General features: G+C 41.3%; 2 protein-coding genes across 6 annotated transcripts in view; one reads left to right on the forward strand and one right to left on the reverse strand.

The window, feature by feature from the left end:
• KIAA1143 (KIAA1143 ortholog) overlaps positions 1–7,332 on the reverse strand; it is a 135,445-nt gene extending 128,113 nt beyond the window's left edge. For all 3 annotated transcript variants that reach the window (XM_027872390.1, XM_027872391.1, XM_027872389.1), the window contains exon 1: positions 7,096–7,332. In XM_027872390.1, the coding sequence (XP_027728191.1) occupies positions 7,096–7,203 (108 nt within the window). In that variant the 5' untranslated portion in view covers positions 7,204–7,332. The remainder of the gene's footprint in view (positions 1–7,095) is intronic.
• A 158-nt stretch (positions 7,333–7,490) lies between these two features.
• KIF15 (kinesin family member 15) overlaps positions 7,491–13,263 on the forward strand; it is a 59,144-nt gene continuing 53,371 nt past the window's right edge. For all 3 annotated transcript variants that reach the window (XR_003570052.1, XR_003570053.1, XM_027872527.1), the window contains exons 1-3: positions 7,491–7,579; positions 9,693–9,735; positions 10,337–10,523. Coding sequence is in view for 1 of the 3 variants with exons in the window: in XM_027872527.1 (XP_027728328.1) it covers positions 7,561–7,579; positions 9,693–9,735; positions 10,337–10,523 (249 nt within the window). In the remaining 2 variants the exon portion in view is untranslated. The remainder of the gene's footprint in view (positions 7,580–9,692; positions 9,736–10,336; positions 10,524–13,263) is intronic.

Raw genomic sequence — 13,263 nt, forward strand, 5'->3', positions numbered from 1 at the left:
TCACACAAGGCAAATCACTAACCTCAACCAACTCCATATCTCTGAAATTGCAAAATGAAGGGAAAATAGAACCTTACTAAGTAAATAAAATAACCTTATAAATATGTCCTTACTAAGTAAATAAGTGTTCACGATGCAACTTTGGTTTTCTTGTCTCTCCCACTGAACTGCTGGCTCCTTGGGCCCGCTTAGCACCGTCTGGCACATAGTAGGCATTTAATAAATGCACAATGTCCAACTATAGCCAAACTGTGGCCAAGTTCATGAAGAGCCTCTACAAACCTGACTAGCCTAGCCTGTTACCTCACCTATACTCAAAGTCTTTCCAGTTTGATGGTAATAACAACAGTCACAAAACTAGCATTTATATAGTCCTCTAAGTTTACAAAGCACTTTACAGATGTTATCTCATTTAATCCTCACAACAACCCTGAGAGATAGATGCTGTGATTATCCCCATTTTATAAATGAGAAGACTGAGGCTGAAGGAGAGAAGTGACTTAGCTGGGGGCCACATCTAGACTCAGGTCATCCTGACCGTAAGCCTAGCACTCCAGTGACCGTGTCACTAAGTGACAGCTTTTTCTCCCCTGTACGGCCAGAGAACCCAGGACCACCCCCATGCTACAACAAGGCATCACAGCAGGACTTCGGTAGACGTGGTATATAACAGACCTACTATATAACATTTACCATTCGGTGTTGTATGGATGTTTGTCTTTATTTTCTCCTATTATTTGTGGTAGACACTTGAAGTCAGAAGCCGTGGTTACACGCCTCAATTGGCCACATACTAGCAAGGTAACCTTGGGCAAATCATTAACCTCAGTTTCATCACCTGTAAAATGAGACAGTGCGACTAGACGGTCTTTAAGGACCCTTCTGGCTCTTACACTATGGGACTGTCATGTGTCTGTCTGCCTTCTCGAGCACTGTGTGAGTCTCGGTTGGATGACTATGAAAGGTGCCTGATTCAGTGGCACAGGTAAATTAGGTACAGAACAAATGCTCTGAAGGGATAAAATGAAAAACGAAAATAAAATCCTTAGGGATATTGATGAGACTGAGATCTGGATGTTCTGGTTTTCCTTTAATCAATCCTTTCGTTCAAATGACTAACTGAAAAACAAAAGGAAAAGTCTCTAAACAAGTACAGAAGCAGTCATTGGGAATGAGCTAAGCTCTTCTGAATTAGTTTCCAAAAAGGTACATTGAGAACCTTAATTACAGAATGATTTGTCTTCATGCTGTATCTCTCCTCCATGTTCACAAATCACAGGAAAGCACAGTTAACAGGGTCAATTATGCTACTAAGATGAATGAGAATTCAGTCTTACTCACTGCCTGAGGAGTACAAAAGAACACAGTGTACTTCTCCAAAAGCAAGTCTCTTCATTCCCCAGGTCAAATTTGTAAACAAGGATTGATCTGGAATTAGAACCAATCACAATGATTACCAGGGACATGAAATGTCTTTTACTACTGTTCTTGGAAGAGTAAGCTAGAATGTGGCAGGTAGCTGGGAATGAATTTGAAAGCACATTTTTGCTGCATGCTTACTATGTGCTAAGCACTGAGGACACAGATGGAAAAAGCTTTCTGCCCTCAAGGAACTCATACTCTAATTGAGTTGGGCAATTTACAAAGCAAAGTTGAGCTGCTGGGCAGATGGTAAGGCCAGGCAGACCTCAGGAGCCAGAAGCAGGGCAGATGGTGGTAAGGTTAGCTGGTACCCCATCTCCTCAGAAGGATTAGTCAATGACATCCATCTCATCAAAGCCTTATGAACAGTCATGCAGCCCGGTGGAAGGGGGAGGTACCACCACCATCCTGAGGTCCTGGATAAGTTCTGAGACTATGGGTGTCACACTTGGGTTGGAGGCCAAATTGTCAAATGGACAAAGTTGATTTTAATTAATGTCCTATATTCCTTGTAATTCCTTCTTTTCACTTCTCTACCCTTTTCCCCCAGTGTTCTCTCCCCCACATACCCTGGATCCTCCAGATTTCCTCCAAAGAACCTCTGTTTCCAGCCCACCATCCAGTATTTCTCTCCCTAACTGCAGTACCAAGCTCTAAAATGGGCCCTCACCCTCTCCTTCTGTGCTTTCTCCAAACGAAATTCTCCCTTAAAAGAAGCAATCTTGGGGCAGTTAGGTGGGGCAGTTAGGTGGCGCAGTGGATAGAGCACTGGCCCTGGAGTCAGGAGGACCTGACTTCTAATTTGGTCTCAGACCTGACACTTACTAGCTGTGTGACCCTGGGCAAGTAACTTAACCCCAATTGCCTCGTCAAAAAAAAAAAAAGAAAAAAAAAAAAGTAATCTGCTTTAAAATGTTCACACCAAGGTATGACAGACTAATGTTTTAAGTTCCAGAGGTTGAATATAAATGGGAAGTTTATTAAAACAAAAGAATCTCAAACTAGTAGAATGTCTTGAGATTTTTTGAGGACAAAGGCTGTTTCCACTTGCCTACATCATGGTCATGCCCACTGCAAAAATGTGATCCTTTCCCATTTCAATATCTGAAAGCCAGGTAGTGTTAGAGAACAGTCATGGTTTCAAAATCTGAATACAGGCATACCCTGCCTAACATTCCACAAAAGCAAGTTGTCAGGAGAAGGGTTGTCAAAGGGAGTGGAATTTTGCAGATTCAAGGTTTTAGTTCTGTACTTTATTAAGGCCATTACTGTGAAATGAGGTGGGAGTGGAAGGAAGGGTGCAGAGAGATATCTTACAAAGACTCCTCTACCTTACCAACATAAAACAGTAATTTTTAAAAGGCAGCCCCCATAATGGCTATTAAACTCACTCCTATCTACTAATAATTTCTTTCAGTACATGCAACAAAAACTATTTCCAAAGCAATATTCTTATTTACTAAGAAAGGAAAGGCCATTACTAAACTGCTTCCTTAGTTTACAAGGCCAGGGATCCTCTCTCACCAAGCTGTGTTAACTCAGAAGCCTGAAATAATAGGGTGTTCTCTCTTTTATATCATTTATACTACCGGGCTTCAAGACCCTAAAAAAAGTCTTTTTTATTGAGTTAATAGAGTTCTACAACATAAACACTGTGCTTTTTTTAGTGTTCATTTAATAAAAATCATTTTAATGTTATCAGTTCTATCAATGTACACCTGGAAGAATACATTTTGTACTCCATCTGCTGGCTGGCTGGCCTTATGTTCTATATTACTAGCAAATGTCTCAGTTACAGTATTGAATTTTTAATTAAAAACTGGACAAAAAATATCTAAGTGTCTCAGGGATATTCCCCAGAGTTTCAGAGGCTTTAATTAAATTGTAAAAAAAAATTTATGTAAACAAAAATTCTGGGTGCCAGGCAGCACTATACGTCATGTGGGAAGGAAAGAATAAATACACATTAGATGGTTTATGCAACAAAACTTTAAAACAATACTTTTAAATCTCAACATTTATGTGGCTTTCTTCTACTGTTATTAGATGTTTATTACTTCTATTAAGCTGGATGAATTTTCAGGGAAGTAAGGAGTAGAAATTTATAAATTGATTCTAATTTCTAACAATCTATATTAAACTCAAGCTAAGTTGAAAGGTATAAAAATGAATTAACTCTAAGAGTGCTTGGGCTATTATAAAAAAGAAGAAGAAGAATTTTCATTTAAATGGAATTATAGCTAGGGAACATCTGTCCCCCAGGGTGGCTAAGTGGGTGGCTTACAGGGAACCATATGAAGAGACGATGCTGATCTCAGATGTTTTATGTCAGTCTGTAGTGGAGTATTTGGGAAGATAGTTCTTTGATACTAATGCCACGGTTGAGTATTAGATAGATCCTCACGTGAGCCAATTAGGTTTGAGATGTCATCTGGAGGCAGATTCCTTTCAATCTTAGAAGCTGGGCCTCTGGCCACTAAGAAATTTGGGAATGGTGTGAATGGATGAATGCAAAAGCACTACTGGGAAAAGAACTCAAAATGACGCTATACTCATGGTAGGACAGTAGTCTCATGTTTGTAAGCTAAAAGGGTCCTTAGCCTTAGATGGAATGCTTGCTGGACTATAGACGCCTTTGAAAAACGGTCTCCTAATGGTGGGTATTCTTATTTCAATTATTATGGCTATGTAGCTTTGGTTTCCAACATAGAATCGTCCAGAAAGATTTCCTAGAAGGCAGCCAGAAAAAGAGACAGTCTATTTGCATCATGTGCATCTTTCCATTCCCCTTTGGGTCACTTACAAATTCGATTCTTTGGAGACTGGGGTTTCAAGATTCCTAGTCACACAGCATCACTAGGAGAACACTGACATTACTGCCTTAAACCCTATGTTCATTTCGGCCTCTACATCTTTGCTTGTATCATGCCCTTGACTAGAGGCGCCTTTCCCCTCTTCCCCACAGCCGAAATTCTCACCTCTTTCAAGGCCCCACCTCTAATCCTGCTTCCTCCATGGAATTGTCCTTGACTGTGCCAATCCTAGTCAGTACCTAGCCCCTATCAAGAATGTAATTCTTAGACTTGTATGGACTGATGCTGAGTGAAGTGAGCAGAACCAGGAGAACGTTGTACACAGTAACAACCACGTTGTGTGATGACTAACTTTGATAGCCTTAGCTCTTCTCAGCAATGCAAGGATCTAAGACATCTCCAAAGGTCTCATGATGGAAATGCTATCCACATCCAGAGAAAGAACTATGGAGTTTGGATGCAAATCAAAGCATACTATTTGCTCTTTTTCCCCTTCTGTTTTGTTTTGTTTCTTCTTTCTTGTGGTTCCTCCTATTGGTTCTAATTCTTCTTTACAACATGACTAATGTGAAAATATGTTTAATAGGGATGTATGTGTAGAGCCTACATCAGCTTGCTTGCCGTCTTGGAGAGGGAGGCGGAGAAGGAGGGGGAGAAAAATTTAAAACTCAAAAGCTTATGGAAGTGATTGTTGAAAATTAAAAATAAATTAATTTAAAAAATAAAAATAAATAAATTTTTAAAAATAACCAGAAAAAAAAAGAATGTAGTTCTTAATTGTATTGTCTCCTAAAGTTAGATGAAACTTAGTGTGGCTCGAGGGAAAGAGGACCGGAATGGAGTCAGGAAGACCCTGGTTAAAATCCTGTCTCTTACATACGGGGGCTGTGTGACCATGGGCAAGTCACTTGAGTTTTCAGGACTAAGACTCTTAAGTTACAGGTGAGCTGCTGAGCTGTATCAATAGCATTTCCTCACCAGTAACTCTCTCTGTCCAAACAATGGACAGGTCCAAAACAAATTAAAATACAGGATAATGCTTTCACATAGGTTACTGTCACTCTGACTAGCCTGTAAGCTTTGAGAAGTCGGGAAGCCTGTTTTATACTTCAGTATGCCCACACCTCTTAGCAGCTGAGGGCAGATACAGGCGGTATTCAATGAATACTTCAAGAGCTGGGGATTTTCAAGGGGTGAGCCCTCTGAAATGAAAGCAAAGCATAAGGCCACGGTGGCATCCTGCAGAACTGAGTACCAGGATGAGGAAAGCTGAGTCCCTGGGTGCTGTGGACCACCACAGAAAGCACGGCAGGGCCAGCTTCACCAATGCAACCCCATCTCTGACTGAGGCTGTAGAAAGCAGATGAATGCTGGACTTAGCTGGGACACAGTGCTGTGAGATCATGGACAAGTCACTTAGGCTGAGTCATTTTTTTCTTCCCTGTAAAATGGAGATATTGGAGTACATGAGCTCTTTTTCTTTCTTAGCAGCTAGTGTTCATTAGTGACCATGTCCTCAAAATTCTACCACCTGGCAGCCAACCTGAGAGTGACAAGCCTCTCAATATTTATCTAAACTGGCCATCAGTCAACGGCATGGCCAGGCCTGCACCTGAAACCTTCCCAGGTTAGGTGTCGTCAGTAAGTTCTAGCCTTCAAGCTCCAAAACCCCATCCGTGCCTTAAAGGATTAGAGAAGTTGCTTTCATGAAGGCTCAGGCAATACCTAATTCTTTATCATTTTCTCCTCATACTGAATGTCAGGATCTTGTGTTAATAAAGGGTTATGTGAAATTTATGCTTTTTGGTGTGAACTGGATTGGTCAAAACCCGGTCGCCTCAAAGATTGAACCCCCCAAAGCCCATCACCTGATTTCATTTCCCCATGGCTTCACTGTTAGAGGACCTTAGATTTAGAGCCCAAAACACTCTTAAAAGGATATCTAGTCCAACCTTGTCCTTGGTTCCAATCTCTCAACTTCCTAAATTTTTCTGAAAAAGTTAATTTGAGAGTAATTTTTTTTTTAATTTTTATTTTTGCTGCTGGCCAGGTCTACAAGCAAAACAAACTAGCTACAGCTCTGACCCCCCTGCATCAAATACAAGTTCTGTATTTGACACAAACCAGCTGCATGACCATGGGCAGGTCAATTAGCTTCTCAGATCCTCCAGAAAAACACTTTAAGCTACACAGGCCAATAAATCCAACCTCTGACCCTTACTAGATGTGTGACTCTGGGTAAGTCACTCCACCTTTGGCAGTTGGCTTCAGTTTCCTTATCTGTGGAATGGGAACAATAGCAGCACCTGACCCGTCCAGGGTGGTGGTGAGGTTTAAATGAGACAATAATTGTAAAGCGTTTTGCAAACCTAAAAGTGCCATATGAAGGTGAGCTATTTCATTACTGTGACTATTATTAAGAGGTGAGGGACCCGCCCTACTCCAACCCAGGGACATGACTGATTAATAATAACAGCAACAATGGCTAAAGTTCGTGTAACATTTTTAAAATTGCAAAATTATTTGCAAACATTATCTCTTCTGATCCTACCCACCCTGGGCGAAGGGGGTTGCGGTTTTATCCCTGTTTTATAGATGAGGAAACTGAGGCAGACACAGTGCCAGGGGCAGGATTTGAACTCGACTCTTGCCCGTGGTTCACGCTCCAAGCCTCCCCCTCCACCCGCTGCCCCCGCTCCGGGACAGGGCGCCCCCATCGCCGGGGAATCGAGCTGCGCCGTAGCGCCCGAGGCCTGGCCTGACCCAGCCGGCGGCCCGTAGAACGCGCAGTAACCGGAAGTGAAGGGGCCCGGGAGGGGTTTCCTTAGCAATTCGAGGGGCGGGACAAGTTCCTCCTCACCTTGGTTTCCACGGTGGGCCCCTCCTTATAGCCGACCTTCTGCTTGAAGCGGGCCAGGAACGCGGGCTCCGGCGGACGCACGTACGACACCTGATTCCGCTTGCTCATGGTTTCTCTGAGAAGAAACGGCCGGGGATGGGAGAAAGGCAAAGGGGCCTCGGATCTTACCCGTCTCCCGGAAGCGGGAGTACGTCTCCTCCCACCCCGGCCTCCGTAGCCGGGGGCGGTCTAAGAACTCCTAACCCGTGACGTCATCTCCCCACCACGTGATAGGGGCCCCCGCCGTCTTTCCGCTGACTTCCGCCCTTTCCATGGCGGCTCCCGTGGCGGCTTCCAGGGTCGTGCTCGCTCCGCCCCTTTCCGGCCGCCTAGCGCCAAATTCAAACACACCGCCATTTTGCACGCACTCGGGGTTGCCGTTCTCGGGGCCCGGGTGGGGGGTTACGTTTTGGGAGCGGGAACGTCATGGCACCTGGTGTCAAAGGTGAGTCAGTGAGTCAGTGTGTGTGTATGTGTGTATGTTTGGGGGGAGGGGTCCTACAATCGTCGCTGCTGGGGGGCCCGACCCCGCCTGGGCACCTAGGCCCGCCGGAACGGTCTGGATCAGAAGCCCCCGGGGGCTGGCGGGGAGGCGTGGGGGAGGGGCTGGGCCTTCCCGGGCCATCCCACCGAGGCCGGGCCCGTTAATTACATTGTAATTAACGCAATGACATCGTATAATCTATAGTGCATAACGTGTGATGACGTAAGGCAGATGTGCAGAGCAGCAGAGTGATGCAGTAGATGGAGGGGGAATCAGGAGGGACCTGCGTTCTGATCGGTCACTGCACCCTGTTGGCCTCAGTTTCCTCATCTGTAAAATGAGCTGGAGAAGGACATGGTGAACCACTCCAGCATCTCTGCCGAGAAAACCCCAAATGGGGTTACAGAGAGCCAGACACGACTGGACACCAGTCAAATGAAAGATATAGATATAGCCCTATCTGTATATATACATGTGTAATATACTTACAGTGCTTTGCAAATCTTAAACTACTACATAAAATTTAACTATTATCATCATTACCAGTAATCTTTCTTTGCTTTCATTTTCTCACCTGTGAAATAGGTGGGTTGAACCTTGATGGTCTGCCAGTGCCCCTTCCAGCCTTTAATTTGTGATGTTGGGTCCTGGGTGTGAATCCTGGCTCTGCTGCCAAACCACTTTGTGACCTCAAGGAAGTCTTTTTTATTCATCTCAAGGCCTCTGTTTTCCTCATTTGAAAAATGACAGATTCTGGCCAAAAAAAAAAATGACAGAATTGAAGCTGCTAGGTTGCTTAGAACTCTAAATTTGTGATCTTAAAAGGGTTCTGACACTTAGTCTTTAACTTATTTAGGTTGGAAGAACTGTTTTTCTCTTTTAGGAATGAGGAAACTGAGGCAAAGTAGAATTTTAAAATGTTATTAAATTTAATATGTACTTTATTCATTCAGTAAATTACCTGTTCTAGGTTCACAGGTACGTAATTCAATTGAACACGTGTACATTGAGCCCTGATAAAAGGCACTGCTTGCAGTGCTAGAAACACAAAGAAAAATAGGAATTGGACCCATCTTCTGTGGGAAGATCGAAGGAGTCAGATGTCTTGACTCACCGGTTCGCTGCCTTTTCTACTAGACTAGTGGTTTTCAAATTTTTTAGTCTCAGAACTCATTTATACTCCTTAAAATTATTAAAAACCTCCAAGAGCTTTTGCTTATGTGAATCATATCTATCAATATTTACCATTTAGAAATTAAGGTTGATATAAATGTTTTAAATATCAATTCATTTAAAATGACAATAAGGCCATTACATTAACATAAATAATGTGTTTTATGAAAATGTGTTTTCCAAAGCAAAAGTTTAATGAGAGGAGTGGCATTGTTTTACATATTTTTGCAAATCTAACATCTGGCTACTATGTGCCCGAGGCAGCATTTGAACCTACTTTTTCCTGCCTCTATGCACTTGGCCACACTGTCTCTATAATGCTCATGTAGATCAATTAAAGGTGGTCACAGAGGTTTGTCAGACTCACCACTGCAGTTATAGGAGACTGTTCGTTTATTCTGTATTACAAAGATTATGACTTCACAGGTATGGGTACTGAATACACCAAGAAATGTGTAAGTGATTTTCTCTCCTCTACTTTTTCTTTTTTCTTATGTAAAAAGACTGGCTTTTTTTCTAGATTTGAGCAATCAGTCATAGCCATCCTGTGCTGCTTTTTGTAACTTAGAAAACCCAGAAAGTACAACTTAGCTGTCAAAAACTGTTTGTTTGTTTTTTTTAATCTATGCTTGAGTATACAGCTATCTCTATACTTAACGGCTTGATTACTAGAAGTATGGCTGTGAGATAACTGAGGTTTTGTTATATGGCTCTTTCTGCTTTCAGCAATCACTTTTCATTGAGAATATATCACTCCCTTAATTGAAAAGTAAAGCTCATTTTTACTTTCACCATATCACTTTCACTATTTCATCTGTTAACTGTTGGGGAGGTAAGAGTAAAAAAGAATCTATCATCCTACAGTGCCTGTTTACTGATATTTTCTTGTCTTGTTTTCTAGACAGTCTACGTGCCGTAACACCATCACAATCTAACCAAGTAAGGTAAGAAAAACTTCTTTGATGGTGTGGAAATGTGTTCTTGAGCCTGTAGTCTCAAAAGGCAGCAAGGACTGGAGAGGAAGTGGGGCCTTAATGAAAGGAGTAGGCTTTAAGTCTAGAGACATTGATCAGTATCCTGGGACCCTCCTTTTCTTCATTATAAAAGAGAGTAATGATTCTTATATTACTTATAAATAAGTATACTTATACACAGGGTTCTTATGAGGGAAGCATTTTGGAAACTCTGAAGGGCCGTATGAATATGGAATAGGGAACTTTTGTTCCTGTTCCTTGCTCTTTTTGCCTTGATTAACTGGAACCTTGGGCAAATCTTTGTGAACAGTAATGTGATATTTCTTGTCCTGAGGTGATGCCAGAGAGAGATTTGAGAAACACTTGGAGCTTCTTGAAATGAATACCCTGTGACTTACAGTTAAGGGGGGGTGGGAGGGTGGGGACAGAGAATGGCTAAGATAGATTGGTGTTGAGGTTGATTTGCCAAATGGAGAAATTTCAGGTACATTCGAGTTTATATTTTTAAGTATCTTTTAACTAGAAGCTCATCTTTAGGAGACTTTGTCTTTAAATATTGGTTTTTCCCTAGTAATGAAGGTGATGTCATCAAAGTTTTTATAAGAGTCCGTCCCCCTACGGAGGGGCCCATACTAAACAATGGAGAACATCCTGGCATGTGCTTATCAGTGCTCACCTCCAATACCCTCCGTCTGCATTCCAAGCCCGAGCCTAAGATCTTCACATTTGATCATGTGGCAGATATGGATGCCACTCAAGTGAGTATGATTTTTGATCTGAAAATCACGTGCATGAAGATTCAGTAGTTCCGTTCCATATTTTATAGTTTTTCGAGGTATTGGTTTTTAGTAATTACCTTTTGCTCACTGTTACCATAAGTAATATGAAGTAGAAAAGATTTTTTTTTTAATTTACAAGTAATGCAGAGGACTAGTTTTGATAAGTAGTTTGATTCTCTTCTTTCATCAGAACCTTTGCTTGAAACTGCCTAGTCTGCTTTACTTTTCTGCCTTATGAGATTGTCATCCTTCCTTGCCAGAAGTCAGTAACGGGGAAGAAGAACAGAAAAAGGTCTTAATGGCCAATATGCTGCTTGGGGAAAAATCCAGTCTGGCTTAATGAAAAGCCTGATTTATAGGCTGTTTTAAAATAAATGCTGTTTTATTCCTTATAACATGCATGTGATGAATTGTAAGTATTAACTGAATTGGAGTAATAGTAACTAATATTTTGTGTTTAGAATTTGCAAAGTACTTAACTATTTGAGGCTTACAACAACCCTATGAGGTGGCCACTACGGGTGTTACATCCTGATTTTACGGGTCACAGGGAGGTTAAATGACTTGTCAGTGGTCACACAGCTGTTTTGTCAGAGAAGGGGTTTGAACCCAGGTCTTCTCAACGCAAGCATTCTGTGTACCACATCATTATGTAACTTAATGAGTAAATTATAATTCATAGTTGACTTAGATAAACATGTACTATATGAGAATTAATTATATTAATATAACACATGATAATTTCTGAACCCAGACATTGAGGGCATCCTTCATATTTTGAGCCCTGGATCTATGAATGTTTTAAACAAGAATTTTCTAGCCCAGGAGGAGATCTGAAAAGTAAGAAAGTTTTCTGGTCATTGGTTCAGAATCACAAACCTACAATATTGCAAATTGCAAATTTGAAAGGGATCAGAATTAACATTTTATAGTAATTTGTAAAATAGTCAGTCCCTGAATAATTGCGTTGTTTATAAATGACAATAGACAGCATTTGATAAGGGGTCCCCTGAACTTGTCTTTTTGAGAAACACTGGACCCAGAGCTTGCAGGAGGCCCTGAATGTGTCATGGATGAAGCCCCCACCCCCAGCTGACATAATTTGTTGTTTCGCTCCAAGCTGGACTCCTTATGTGTCCTTGGGAGGCAAGACAGGCACCAGCCAGTCTGTGCCAGGCTGGGATCCTTTGCAGATAAGCAGACCCTTCATGGTGTAGCAGTTCCAGGGGGTGGCAGGGGGAATGCAGCTTTTTCAATCACCTTGCTTCTTCCCAGGGGGAGTGGTCTTGTCTGTTTTTTTCCCACCTTTACTGCATTGTTTCCCCTCCTATGTCATGCCCCTTCCTGATATCCCCTCCCCCCTTTTTCCTGCTTTTATAAAAATGTGAACTTCTTTCTTTTTCTTTTTTTTTTTTTTTTTTGTTGGGCAGTGGGGGTTAAGTGACTTGCCCAGGGTTACACAGCTAGTAAGTGTTATGTGTTTGAGGCTGGATTTGAACTCAGGTCCTCCTGAATTCAGGGCTGGTGCTCTATCCACTGTGCCACCTAGCTGGCCCCAAAAATGTAAACTTCTGTGAGACCTGTGAACTCTTTGCTGTGGTTTTGATGTATGTATCCATGTTTGTTCCTCCTGTAACAAATCTAGTTCACATAAGTTTCATGAAGGTGTGATTTCCTTTTGCAGTGACTTCTGAGTAATATCTCTTTATGAATTGAATTTTATGTGATTAGGTAGCTCAATATAAATTGTTATGGGGATCTAAAACCAAAATAATGTATTTAAGAATCATAGAACCTGGGACAGCTAAGTGACGCAGTAAATAGAGCTCTGGCCTTGGAGTCAGGAGAACCTGAGTTCAAATGCGGCCTCAGACACTTGACACTTAACTAGCTGTGTGACCCTGGGCAAGTCACTTAACCCCAATTGCCTCTCCAAAAAGCAAAAAAAAAAAATCATAGAACCTGAGTTGGAAGGGATCTCATGGTCACCAAATTAAATTCTTCAGACTTCTAGTAACTTTAAATGTTGCTATTCAAACCACTGCATAAGACAGTTACTTGGATGGGCATGAGTCTCTTATAAAGGCTATTAGTAATAAAACAGGAGTTTTTAACCTGAAGCCTGTGAACTTTTAAAAAAATGTATTTTGATAGCTGTACTTCAATATAGTTTCTTCATAATCCTGTGTATTTTGTTTTATGCATTTAAAAACATTCTGAGAAGGGGTCCATAGTCTTAACCAGACTCCCAAAGAAGTTCATGACACAAAAAAGGTGTCAAGTACACTCTTGTACTGAAAGCATTTCACTGAGTGCACAGCGCTAGAAGAGGCATAGTCGCCTTGTAAAACTGACCATGAAGCTGCAGGATTTTTTTTTTTTAATGTTTTTGGAATTTTGATGTTGAGGCATTCTTATTTGTAAACAAACTTTTCCTATAGACTGCATTTCTCAGCAATGTTCCAACTCCATAGAAACACCCTCTTCTATAAATTAATTTAATTCATGGGAACAGACTCATTCAAATTCTTTATTAATATACTGATTAATATTAATATAGTACAGAATGATCTGAGTTGTTAACAGCATTTTTCCTCAAACTTCACATGGGTTTGCTTTGTAAATGCCCTTATATTTTGTGCATTATAATTTTGTGAATTTCTGTTTCATCCTCCTACTTAAATTATAATTCAATTCAACCAGCATAAAATAGTTTAGG

This window comes from Vombatus ursinus, unplaced genomic scaffold (assembly GCF_900497805.2).
Source record: "Vombatus ursinus unplaced genomic scaffold, bare-nosed wombat genome assembly UNPS02014799.1, whole genome shotgun sequence".
In the NCBI taxonomy this organism is placed as follows: Eukaryota; Metazoa; Chordata; class Mammalia; order Diprotodontia; family Vombatidae; genus Vombatus; species Vombatus ursinus.